The sequence below is a fragment of the Podarcis filfolensis genome (assembly GCF_964270895.1).
Source record: "Podarcis filfolensis genome assembly, chromosome: 9".
NCBI classification, from domain to species: domain Eukaryota; kingdom Metazoa; phylum Chordata; class Lepidosauria; order Squamata; family Lacertidae; genus Podarcis; species Podarcis filfolensis.
Window position 1 is genome coordinate 55,014,151 of NC_139610.1, and position 13,441 is coordinate 55,027,591.

The window sequence follows — 13,441 nt, forward strand, 5'->3', positions numbered from 1 at the left end:
CTCTATCTGTGTTACTGTCTAGGGAATGGTGGCCCAGGAGAGGGCATTCTCTGTGACAGACCCCAAGTTGTGGAATTCCTTCCCCAAAGAGGTGTGTCTGGCGCTTCCATGATGCAGTTTATGGTTGTGTGTTGAAGACACCTCTTTATCCTGGTCTTTCACACCTGAAACAAGTGTTTTCAGGACCCACCTTGTTCCTGTGGTTTTTAATATAAATTTTAAATTGCTATAACCACCCCAGAGACCTTACGGTGAAGGTCGGGTACTAAATTGAATAAATGACGATGATATTCAGAGCTTGGTTTTCCTCTCTTCCTCCTTCATTTCCTTAATGGACCTACTTCTTGCACAGCTTTAATCGAGGGCATATATCTGGCAGCATCAACATCCCATTTGGATCGGCATTCACTGCTGAAGGAGACCTCATCCAGTGCCCTGCTACTTCCACTCTTCAGAGCTTTAAAGGGAGAGTTGTCGTGGTTGTAGGACACGTGGCAAAGAATGCAGCACTGGTAAGTTTTCTATGATGGCATGAATGTTAAGGATGAGAAGGTTTAACAATAACAGTTACCGTATTTTTCGCTCCATAAGACTTTTTTCCTCCTAATAAGTAAGGAGAAATGTCTGTGCATCTTATGGAGCGAATGTGTGGGCCCTGGAGCCGAATTGCCCAGGGGCAAAAAGCAGATCATGCTCTTTTTTTTTTAGAAAGAGGGAAGGGGGTGTTGAAACAAAGCCACTGAGCAGCTGATTGGCAAGCGACCGGGAGGAAGATAAGGGACTCTAGTGATAAAGGAGGCTGCCTGGGAAGGGGGAGGTAAAAGCACATGGTTCCTCAGGATTTTTGCATTGAGTCACCCCAAATTCACCATCAGATCACAGCATGTCCATGGCTACCGCCTGCATCAAAAAAATCACGCATCCACTGTTTCGTAGGGCCGCAATGGTGCAAAAACATGGTTACAAAGCACGGCTCCACATGGATTTTCAGGATTTTTGCATTGGGCTACCCCAAACTCACCATCAAATCACATATCATGTCTGTGGCCACAGCATGAACCACAAAAATCATACATCCACTGTTTCATTCAGAATATTATTTTTTTAAATTGTTTTCCTCCTCTAAAAACTAGGTGCATCTTATGGTCAGGTGCGTCTTATGGAGCGAAAAGTGTGGTAGTGTGTACTTTTCTGGACAGAATTCTACAGAAATAAAGTCTCGGTCTGGACATACAACTTTTTAGATTACTGGGATATTAATCTGTATCTCATGTATGAAACCAGTTCCATGATAGACATGGAAGAGTGTCCCTGAAATTTATTCACTTATGTATTTGTGTGTGGTTTTGCTATGGTTGCTTTTGTATTTCTTCTGTGGTTTTGGCTATTAAATGTTCTACTGATTTCATTGTAGCTTTTATTCATTGTGTTTTATGAGCTGTTGTAAACTGCCCTGAAAAATTTTAATTGGAGGGGGGGTATTGCAGTGTTTTGAATATGTTAATGCATAATGGATTGGCAGCAGTAACTCACAACAACAACAGACGGAGTCTTGAGGTGGTGGTAAGGGTTTAATTTAGTTCCTGGGGTGTTTCAACACTGGTGTTACAACTCTGTCAGTTTTTACTTGATTTGTGCCTTAAGGGTAACTGCACACATTCACTTAAAATCTGATTTTATGAATGTCTCAAAGCACTTGCTTATTGACAGTCTTCAGATAGCTAGATTTTGTCTTTGAGCAGGTGTTCCCCATCTCTTTCTTGTGTGGCACAAACTCTCTATTTGAAGGACCCTGTTTACTTGGGCAATGGAATTCACATGGTTTCCAGCGTCACTAAAGTAGCTCAGAGAATGTGAGTGTGGCCTCTTTGCCTGGTCAACAAACAACGAAACCAGCAAAACAACTTGCCCAAGATGAGTGAACAGAAACATCTCTGCTTTCTTTCTTTTGGTGGGGGGAAGAATATTGCAATGGCCGGTATGGTAAACACCTTTTCTGAAACTGATCACATTACTGAATGCATAGTGAGTTAATTTCATCTACTAAGAGCACTAATTCTAAAGAATTGTCATATTTCTATTAATACACTTAGACGTGCAAGCCGACTCTCTGTGATCTGAAATGACAGGGTTGTCCTTTTGCAGTGCAGATGTAATCCTCTTAATGCGAAAAAGAAGCTCAAGCTTAACATTATTAATCTGTTGACAATAATAATTAGCCATTCTTGTCTCTGTTACTCTGGGAACAGCATTTTCTTGGACACAGCTTTGGGAGCTCAGGCCAGGAGGGGGTGATTATGAAGCTAAATGAACTTTTTACCCTACAGTGTTTTTATAGCTGTCTGTGGCTATGGCACATGAACTTTTGATCATCACAACCATTTGTTTTTGGCCTGAAAAGTTACCAAAATGTTACAATCTCATTTTCTGGAACAATTTTTAAATACCTCGCTCCAAATACCAAAATATCACAATACTTGCTAGCACAGAGAAATATTTGCCATTAGGGAGAGATGGGCAACCAACTCCAAACAAAAAGTCAAAGTCAGAGTCATGATTTTTGCACGAGGTTTTGTTGGCATATTATAAAGCACAAGGAAACAGACACATTCTTGGCAAATGTCTCTTTCCCTTATGAAACTGATGTGTTTCCAAATGTGCCTGGTGACCCTTCCATGTGGGAACTGCTCCTTTGGCTGACAGCAAAAGAAAGTATCTTGGTTCACATCACAATGATCATTGTAGAGTATTTTTGGTTCTTACTAATTACTGAATCAATGCACCCATGCACAGTGCACAGTGGATGCATGAAATAGTTTTCCAACAGGTTTGGGGGATTCCCTCCCCATGAAAGGCGTCTCTGGGAGGCTGAGCCAAGAGTGGAGGAACAACAGGGACTGTTTAAGCTTTTCCCAATGGACCGAGGTTTCATGCTTTTCTTCACATCGTTTCTCACGCCTGGAACCTGAGGGTGCACAGCAGTGCAGCTGGAAAGGGTTAAGCTCCCTCTCCTTCCTGCACTCCCAACTGCAGACAGCCACAAACAATTTTAAGGCATCGTATTTTTGCGTTAAATCACACGAAGTGGGGTGAAATGAGGGAGCAACGATGAGCAAACTTAACTCCACCTCCCATCACTGTTGCCCTCCACAGGTTGGAGGAATAGCATCTTTGGTGGAGAGTCTGGTCTGCTTTTGTAGGCTACCTAGGAAGATTAAAAACCCTGTTGCATCGTGTGGGGAGCCAACATAGGTAGAGCAGTCTGTCCCGTCCCCCCCCCCCCCACACACACGCTATACCTCAAACTCATGGAGGGCAACAGGAGACAGAGCCAGCATTTTGCATCCTTTCTTTCCCCCTTCATACATTGATTCAGCACAGAAGTAAGTAAAGGTAAAGGGACCCCTGACCATTAGGTCCAGTCGTGGCCGACTCTGGGGTTGCGGCGCTCATCTCGCTTTATTGGCCGAGGGAGCCGGCGTACAGCTTCCGGGTCATGTGGCCAGCATGACTAAGCCGCTTCTGGCAAACCAGAGCAGCACATGGAAATGCCGTTTACCTTCCCGCTGGAGCGGTACCTATTTATCTACTTGCACTTTGACGTGCTTTCGAACTGGTAGGTTGGCAGGAGCAGGGACTGAGCAACGGGAGCTCACTCCGTCACGGGGATTTGAACCGCCGACCTTGTGATCAGCAAGTCCTAGGCTCTGTGGTTTAACCCACAGCGCCACCCACGTCCTAAGACTGTAGCTTTGTGTCATTTTAAAACAGGCATCAGGAAAAGGTTACACATCTGCCATATGGTGTCTAGTTTGGACCCAATGGCATTCAATTATGCTCCCCTTTGCCCTCAAAACCAAGAACCGTGTTGAAAGAGAAGTACATAGAAACCTTGTTGTTTCCCAAAAGGCTTTGAATGTTTTGCTGTTCGATTCCTTTAGCGCATTTGTTGATTCTGCTTCCTTTTTAGAAACGCCTGTAGTATTCTTGCAGTTGTATCAACGGATGCTTCACCAAGTATATTGTCCCTTGTAAAGTTCAAGGTGGTGGGAAGGCTGTATAAATAAAGTTAGGATTATTTTGCAGCTTGGGTAAGAAGACCCTATGAACTGCTTCCTTCCACCCGAGCTGACTGTGTTGATTTTATGCAAACACAACATAAATTGTTACAGCAAGTTACTAACTAAGCAGTCTTTGGTGGTGGCGAGATCTTTCCACTTTGAAAAGTTGGAAGAACAGTTTAATAAATACTTGTACATTTTTAAGTAAACAGTTTGATCTGCGGTAAGTGTGGTCAAATTTGAAGTAGTTAAGCTAGAAATGTTCTCTTTTGGCGTATGCTGGCCTGTGGTAGCCTTATCTCTTATCATATTTTTCCATCTGTGCAGATGAATGGGAACTTTAAACTCCTTGTGTGTTAGACTCTTATACCTGTCAGTTTATACTTGAAATTATGGAGTGGAAAGTGTACATTCCTCACCAGTTGAGCATGCAAGGAATTTTTCCTTGATCTTGAGTGAAAAGTGCATTTTTACCATACTCTGTTCCTCACTACTTATCTCCCTCATTACCATCATATTTCAGGGTTGGTACAGCTGCAAACCACATCTAAGAAACATGTTTCCAGTGTCATTGATCACCAGAGGATCTTTACTGTTTGACTTTGTTAAATAAGTAGTCATCTACAAAACTAATAGGGATCTAAGAGTGTGCACCATGGTGTGTGGAATCAATGCAGAACAGCCAGTAGCTTAATATGTTTAGGTGGCCCCATGCATATCAGATTTTATACCCATGTATACATGGTCCCCACACTGATGACTTCTGAACAGGTTTTCTGGACCTTTCTGGTCCAAAGTGATTTTACTGGATAATTTAGTAATTGGTGTTTAACTGCTGTTGTTTTTCAACTTGTGATGTTACTACTGCTTTGTGCATTTGAGCTGTTTGAGTCTGTTGATACTGGATTGTATCCAACATTAGTCATGCTCGAGAGCAGACACATGAACACGACTATACTAGGTCCATTCATGTGAATAGGTCTACTTAGTAAATTTTGTTGAATGCCACCCATTGTTTTTAATTCTGCTGCTATAGTGGGCTGTGGTCAAATAATTTTTACTCAGAGTAGACCCACTGAAATCAGTGGGTCCAAATTAGTCATGGCCATTAATTTTTGCTGGGTCTACTCTGAGTAAATATTAGTTGACTTCAGCTCTATATTTTTAGATGTCTTGGTGGTTTTAGGGTATTATGGTATTATGGTATTATATATTTTAAAATGTTTAAAGTTAGCTAATTGAATTAAAGTGGCCTACATTTTATAAGTGTCTGGTAATTATGATCTCAGTGAAATATTGTGAATTCCTAAAATGGGGTTGTGTGCTGATAGGGCATTGAAGGATTGCTTTACCTCATTCTGGATTTCTTGTATAAGAACATATTGAACCATAGTTACTTAAACATTATCATTGAATTAAATCATTTAACAATATGGTCCCAAGAAACACCAAGATCCAATGCATGATGTAGAAAAGTACCATCGTTTGCTTCCACTGCATTTTTTTAGCCAACTCCCCTTCACAAATCTTCCATTCCCCTCCCCCCCCTTACCATACACTTGTCTGTTAAGAGAAATGAAGTGCCAGGATTTGGCCTTAGTCCACTTACTGCTCAACAGCTTTCCCCTCCCTTAATGGAATCTCCATTGTATACACTTTGAGTACATGAAGTGTCTAACGTACCAACATACATGAAAGATGTTAAGTTTTACTGCTCTCAGCAGTCTGGACATAAACATAATTTGACCCTACCTTCTATTGAGGAACGTGATAGTTGACAGTAGAACTGTAAACACAGGATTTAGCTTCTGATACATGAGTATAACAAGAAGCCGGAGCTATACATTCTAAAGCAGATAAATGTATTCAGGAGAAAAAGTTTAAAAATGAATAACGATCAGTGGTTAGCCTTAAAGGGGCTTTGATGGCATCCAGGCTGCCCTGGGTATTTCTCCCCAAGCAATGAGAGAAGAGGTGGGAAAAGCAGTCAAGGCAGCCTCTGCCTTACTGGCAGCAACAAGTGGGCAGGACAGTTTGGGGAGGGGGGTCAGCCAGCCATTATCATTAGCACAAGGACCAAGGAACTGGATGGAGACCAAGAAGGCTTGAATAACTGCTACGTTGCCAAGGTGATGTTGCCACACCTGACACCATTTGAGACCCTGGATGTCTCCCAACTTGCCTCTGGAAGCTTGCAGCACTTTAAGAAACAGAGGGAAGGGGCTAGGGAGGAGATCAACCTGCTGACTCTTGTCTTTACCAGCGGCAAAATGTGGGGTAGACACTTCCCATCTCTCCATATCTGCGGCTCAAGAGGGAGGTAAACTCATTGCATTGCAAAGGGTTGCACAACTCTCAGGGGTCACTTCCAACTCTACAATTCTGTGATTCTATGATTCTGTGATTTTAACCTCTGCAGATACATCCATGTTTGTTGCCAAAAATTAAAGTGCTAGACAACAGGGGTGATCATCATTTAGCATCATTAGTAGGGTGGGGAAGCATTTAGCACTAACCCTCTAGTTATACCCATAATTATAGCAGGGGTAATTGGATATTCTTGAACGCTGAACTCCCATCAGCTTTGCTGGCTGCTAGTGGTGGCATTTGGAGACCAACAAAATGAAGAGGGCACCACATTGGCTACACCTGGTCCTGCAGTTAGTTTTCCAGAGCTAAGTTCCAAGTACATGTAAGTGAAATAATTGCACGTTCTTCGACTCCTTAGCCGGGTTGGCACTCTGTAAACTGCCATGCACACCGATGGAACTGTATAAAGGAAATTAGCAATAACCGCCAATGTTCCTCTAGCAGTGTTTTACTTTGCAGAAAGCACAGGTGGAGAAGATGTCATGTCTTTCTAGCAACTAGCCTGTGTGGCATCACCTCTGACCTTTTCTTGGTGCAAGTGAGACCTGAATATGAAACATGGCCTCAGCCAATTATTTGGTGCTGTTGGACAGTAACCTATATGGAGCCTAGACATAATCCAATACAACTATTTTTGAATTGGGTGGAGAGCGGGGCAGCTTTCATTGTTATTTATTGTGATTTGTCGCCTTTTCAAATTGCATCATGGATGTCTCTCTCTGGTGAAAATGATGCATGCAAGCAAACGCTGTCCTTCCTCCCATCAATAAATATCTTCCCAAATTCTATTTACAAGACCACCTAGTTCCATGTCACATTTTACATTCTGTCCCTTTCCACTCAAGCTCTTTGCCATTTCTTTTCTCTGCAGTATTCCTCATCCTTTGGACCACCCAGCTAGCAAAAGGCACTACATTTCTTCTGCAGTACTCTGCTGATCTCTCTCTCTTTTACAGCTGATATTTCAGCAGTTGTCACAGATCCTCTCCAGCCTGGTTGCTAAGGGTCTCACAGCATGAGGGTAGTAATAGCCCTTTGTCCCGTTGGGAGGTTTAAAAGGTCATTTGTCAAAGTTTCAGTGAAATCCTTGTTTTACTACATCATGATTACTTGGGCATTACAGAAGAATAGCACAGCGCAAGATTTATCAGCTCTGAGCGAGAAGCAAATCTTCAGTTTCCTTTTGGATAAGCGGAAGCCAAAGGCACAGCCGTAAAATACATAACTGGAGTTCTGTTGGCTTTTCACTTGAAATTATGAATAGATCTCAAGGGTTGTAGTTCTGTATTCATGGCCCCTTCATATGCAGCTGCAACCACTTGGGAGCAGGTTCCCTTTGGTGCTCAGATGCATCTCCCAGGTATGCGTGGGAATACTGTAGTGTAGGGTGACCTAGGGGTCTTTGACAATGGCTTTGACAAGCCATTGACAATGAGGTAGAAAAGACGGACTTCATCAGTCCAGTTTTTTGTTTGTATACGGGTTAATGCATAAGGGGAAAAGCTTAATAGCAGGGTAGGGTTAAGCTACATAGGAATCGTAGTGGAGACCTTCCGCTGTATACTGATAAGGAATGTGCACAATTCCCTCTTCATGGAAGGTTAATATGCACCTTCTCTGTGAGGCCCCGTGAATGTGCACAATGGCTGGCTTTTCTGCACAATAACTTTTTGTTGTTGTTTAGTCGTTTAGTCGTGTCCGACTCTTCGTGACCCCATGGACCAGAGCACGCCAGGCACTTCTGTCTTCCACTGCCTCCCGCAGTTTAGTCAGACTCATGTTTGTAGCTTCGAAGACACTATCCAACCATCTCGTTCTCTGTCGTCCCCTTCTCCTTGTGCCCTCCATCTTTCCCAACATCAGGGTCTTTTCCAGGGAGTCTTCTCTTCTCATGAGGTGGCCAAAGTATTGGAGCCTCAGCTTCACGATCTGTCCTTCCAGTGAGCACTCAGGGCTGATTTCCTTAAGAATGGATAGGTTTGATCTTCTTGCAGTCCATGGGACTCTCAAGAGTCTCCTCCAGCACCATAACTTACATTCCCCTTAACAGCTATGCCACCATCAACGTGCATTACAAGAGTTGAACATGATAGGGTGCTGCCTCAAGGAGTTTACAGTCTAAAATTCAACCCAGAAAGAATAGGGGAAGATTATGGGTTTTTTAATTTCAGTTGCTTTGACTTACTTATAATTGGGCCTTGGGATAATATAAGGTGGATGAATGGATTTGGCATTTCAAGGAAAATGTTAGCTTTGAGACCAAATGAGAGCCGATATCCTATAGGTGTTCTGAAAGGCATAGGAGGCAGAAAAGAATAAGGGGCATAGTCAACTGTCAGATGACCGGGCGTAGGGTGGAACTGAGAAAGGTTGCATGCAGGAGTGCATTGGGGCTTAAGAGTGAAGAAATTGCAAGGGCGAGACTATGGAGGGTTTTTCCAGTAAGGGCAATTGGTTTTCATTCAGAGTGGGCTGAATGAATGCATGACAGAGAAGAGAATTAAGAAAACATGCCATGCTATCACAGGCTACAGAAAGCTGAGGGCTGAAATGCACCAATGGAAAGTCCGTAAAGGTTGCTTGTAGCCAAAGCAACACAACTCGGGTTCTTGGCAAAGGAAGCAAAGAGCTGTATTTTCTGGTCTACCCACATTGTTGCCGTGTCGTCCCCTGGGTAACAGTAAAGCCAATGTTTTCGCTGGGTTTTCCCCTTCTCCTGACCACAGACAGCGCCCTTCTGTCGATCTGGCAGCAACCTGAATGGAGACACAGACGTCAAGGTTCTTTGGCCTTGGTCTTTGCTAAAGTGGTTTGTTTAGCAGCAGCTACACTCAGTACTCTACATCTGTGTGATCAGCCGTGTCTATGTTTGCATAGGTGTACGGTGTACTTTGATTGTTCACCAAACTCTACAGGTGGTTCAAGCTCAACATGAGCAGCTGTGGCATACAAAAAGATCATCTACAGCCAACGGGAGAGGTTTTAACACAGGGACTGGAAACCTGTGACACTGCAGTTGCTACTTGACAATAGCTCCCATCATTCCTGCCCATTGGCCGTTCTGGCTAGGACTCATGGAAGCTGGAGTTCAGGATACAGCAGGTTCACCATTTGTTTCTTAGGCCATGTCCTGAAGGCACACGACAGGCAGCAATATGGAGGGGGGGTGTGAAGAGAGAAAGTATGACTATGGACTAACATGAACTTACTGGTTTCTGATCCATAATTGGATATACATATCCTTATGAGTTTGAGTTTGTAATCTCTATTTGAGTCTGTAATCCTTGTCAGAATACATACTTTTAAATGGATTAGTTTTTGTTACAATTGACTATTGATTTGCGAGTAGGGACCATTCCCACTACTGAAACTTATATTGGCCTGAGTTCTTGGTGTGCTTTTTTCTTGGTATATTTAATAACAAGAACTCCAGCTTATTTAACGTTGGAATCTCGGCTAAAGTATCCATGACAGGTGGCCATCCAACCTCTACTTAAAGCAGTTTGATTATGCAGCATAAACACAAGAATGGTTGTTGTTTCTCTTTAAACCCAATGAGCCCCTCTTTTACTGTTTCACCTAATCTTTGTATAGCAATTACGATCATTATTATTCTTTTATCATTTATATTCCCCAGCCACTCTGGGCAGCTTCCAGCAATATAAAATCACAATAAAACATCAAACACTAAAAACTTCGCTGTACAAAGTTCCCTTCTGGCGTCTTCTGAATGTCCTGTAGTTGTTTCTCTGTTGTTTCTAAGTTAATCCATTACTCCACAGTGGCTGGTAGGATGGAAGGCAGGGAGCCCAACAGTTGGCAGATCCCAGAACTAATCACAGGCATAGCCAACTAATTCTAGTTTCCTCCCCATCATCCTGACTGCAGAACTGAGACAAAGGAGGAAGGCGGCAGCCACAACCTGGACTGGTTGTAAGAAGGCAGGTGGGGACTGACAGAAGGCAGACTGAGGTTGCTGGGACAGTGCCCCATTTGCCCTAATGGACTAGCCTCCACTGCCATTGCCTGATTTGTATTACTTTGCCTTTTCATTGGGCATCTATTGTCATTTGGGCAAGAGTCTTCTTCATCTTTGGTGCACATATCTAGCCTGGTGTTGTCTCTTCCCCCTTGCCTAAGATTCCTATCACCTGTTATCCGATCTGTCTTCCTGCCTTCCTGCCTTCCTTTTCTTTTTTGCCCAGGATGGAACATGGATCCTTCAGCACATGTTTCGCCACTGATCTGTTACCCCTTGCCTTAAGAAAGCAACAACTTTTAATCTTTTATCAGCACAGTACGGTTGGTTGGTTGGTTGGTTGGTTGGTTGGTTGGTTGGTTGGTTAGTTTTTATAGAGAACAGGCAAACCATCAAAATACCTTGAAATAATTTCGTAAAGCAATACTGTGGTTTGATTGATAGGATGATGCAGGTATCCCAGCAAGCCACCTTGCTGCTTTGTGCTAATGTGTATGTGCACATTCAGAAATCTTCCTGACATTGGGTCTTTCTGCTTCAGTTTGCAGCTCACCTGGTGAAAGTCAAATATCCAAGGGTTTGCATTTTGGATGGAGGCATCAACAAAATCAAGCCAACTGGTCTGCTGACTGTTCCTTCTCCACAAATATGAGTGAGAAGCTTGCATTTTTATCAACAATACCAGAAGATTCTTTATGGGCATTACGGCACCTGCATTGCAATAGCGACACATATTTTATGGCTTTCCGTTGTGATTTTGCAGGAAATACTGTAGTATTCTTCCCTTTCACGTTTTTGCTGGATGAAAAAGTAGAGCTTTGGAATTTTTGATGTCACCCCAAGTCGTCTAAGATCATCATGGCAATGAACATCAACTGTGCTATTTTAAAAATCCACACACATTCTCTCAAAGTATTCATGCAAAAATAAGTGAATTGTTTTAAAGTAAATGTTTCAGAGAGCAAACACTTTAAATTAATGGGATGCAATCAACTCATGCCGATCTGATAAATGTTGGGCTCTTGCACATTTCCCTTTCAAAGAGTTCTGTTGTCTTATTTCTCTTGTTTTTCTATTTCTAGTGCTCTTTCTTTTTTAAAAGATATTGGTATCAATAAAATAGCATGCCTCCACTCTTGGCAACATTTAAAAACCATTTTGTTCTATCAAATACTTCATTTAAGCCATGTTTAACCTTTCTTTCTTTGAAAAATTGCAAATGTCTGAATATTAACTTTGATATAAATGAACTTTACAAATGACGTCTGCATAAAAAGTATAGGCTTGTGCACAAACCTCACAGATAACATCCTCAGGCTTTATGTTTTAATTTGTAATGTAATTTAAATTTGCTTTTTGCAAATTATAAAACTCCGAAGAAATATCTCTACTTCAACAACTTACAGACAGCGTCAGAAGGAAAACAGTCGTATGTGGAGAGCTTAAGGTGGAGAACACCCTGGCGGTCTTCACCTTTATGTTTTTCAGCATTATAAGACCTATTGCTTTCAGTGTCTGCATCAATAGACTAAATAAAGTCCTGAGTTTGTTTTTACCGTAATCAGAGCCTGGCATGATAACAGTTTTTTCCTTTTTTTAGAGAGGAGCCCTTGAAATGTGAAGATTAACAATAACATCTCAAGTGCACAAGAGAGGTTGCCTAATCTGGGTTTCAGACCACAGTGATTTTTTTTATGCTTCTAGACAGCACATTTTACTTTCAAATGAAGACATTAGATAAAGGGCAAGTTCAATATATATATATATATATTCTCTTTGTTAATCATAAGTGCATCTCATTCATCCAGTCCCTTCTTCCCAAGCAATGGAATGGGAGGTATACCTGAGGCCCAACTGATTCTCTCATGAGTTTGGGGTCGGAGGATGGCTGGTGCTTCAAAGACCAAAGGTGATAGAACAATCATTGTGGGACTGGGAAGATGTGAGTGACAAGCCAGATGCTTCCCCTAAGCCGACAGCAATTCCTCCCTTACTGAGTCCCATGGGATACCAGTAACATTCTCCCAAGCCAAATGCAGAAAAAGCCCACCTGAAAGAACAAGCCCTGGATTCTCCTCCAGCTCAGATTAAAAGGGAAACCAGAGAAGAGTGCCCATTTTCCCATCCTGTCACATGTCGGTCTTCTTCCCTGATGGAGTAGATACATTTCCATAGGAGTAGGAAGCCATCAGAACTCTATGAAATCAGAAATCTTATCATGGGTGATTTCATCATATCTTTCACCATTGTAAAGCTATGATTAGGCCAGGAGTCAGCAAACCTTTTCATCAGGGGGCCAGTCCACTGTCCCTCAGACCTTGCGGGGGGGACTATATTTTGAAAAATATAAATACCCTGCAAGCCAGTCCCACAGCTGCCTCCAGACCTGGAGGAAGAACGCACTCTGCACGCACTCAGGAGTGCGTCTCGGCGGCGCCCGCTCACCAGAGTTGACGAGCAGCAGCTGCTCCATCAACCCGCCAGCCTCTCCATCCATGGCCGCACCAGGTTTACCTCAGCTGCAGGTGGTGAGGGTTTGGATCCGAAACCGTGTCAGCATCGCTGCCTGCCCAGAGGTGTCCACAGGTTCCTGCAGCCAATCCGAAGCCTTGCCAGCGTTGCCGCCCACCCAGAAGCCGTGCCTGCGTCGCAGAAGTCAGCACCTGCACAGTGAGGCATCTGCAGCGCACAGGGACTGACCGAGCAGGTGGCAGGGTCTGTGGGCTGGATTTACGAGCCTGGCGGGCCACATCAGACCCCTGGGCCTTAGTTTGCCTTAGTTTGTTAGTTTGGATTATATAGTCCCTGTACTCAGGCTTACTATCTAAAAGACACGACAGAAAACAGATGAGGAGGGAAGGTGGGGAAAGCAAAGTAGGGCTTGCTTCTTATGGCAGAATCCTTGCAATGAGCAGTTGGAATTGAAAGAGTTGTTTTACTTTTATCACACCTTTCTTCCAAGCTCAAAGTGGTGTACATGGTGCTCCCCCTCCCCATAATAGAGGGTGGGGAACATATGACTTGACATCAG

The 13,441-nt window shown here is 43.1% G+C and overlaps 1 protein-coding gene across 1 annotated transcript in view; it reads left to right on the plus strand.

Moving 5' to 3' along the window:
- The window catches only part of TBCK (TBC1 domain containing kinase), an 84,179-nt gene extending 72,208 nt beyond the window's left edge, over positions 1–11,971 (plus strand). The window contains exons 25-26 of the mRNA XM_083571138.1: positions 353–512; positions 10,952–11,971. Of these exons, the coding sequence (XP_083427264.1) occupies positions 353–512; positions 10,952–11,062 (271 nt within the window). The 3' untranslated portion in view covers positions 11,063–11,971. The remainder of the gene's footprint in view (positions 1–352; positions 513–10,951) is intronic.
- Positions 11,972–13,441: the final 1,470 nt, after the last annotated feature.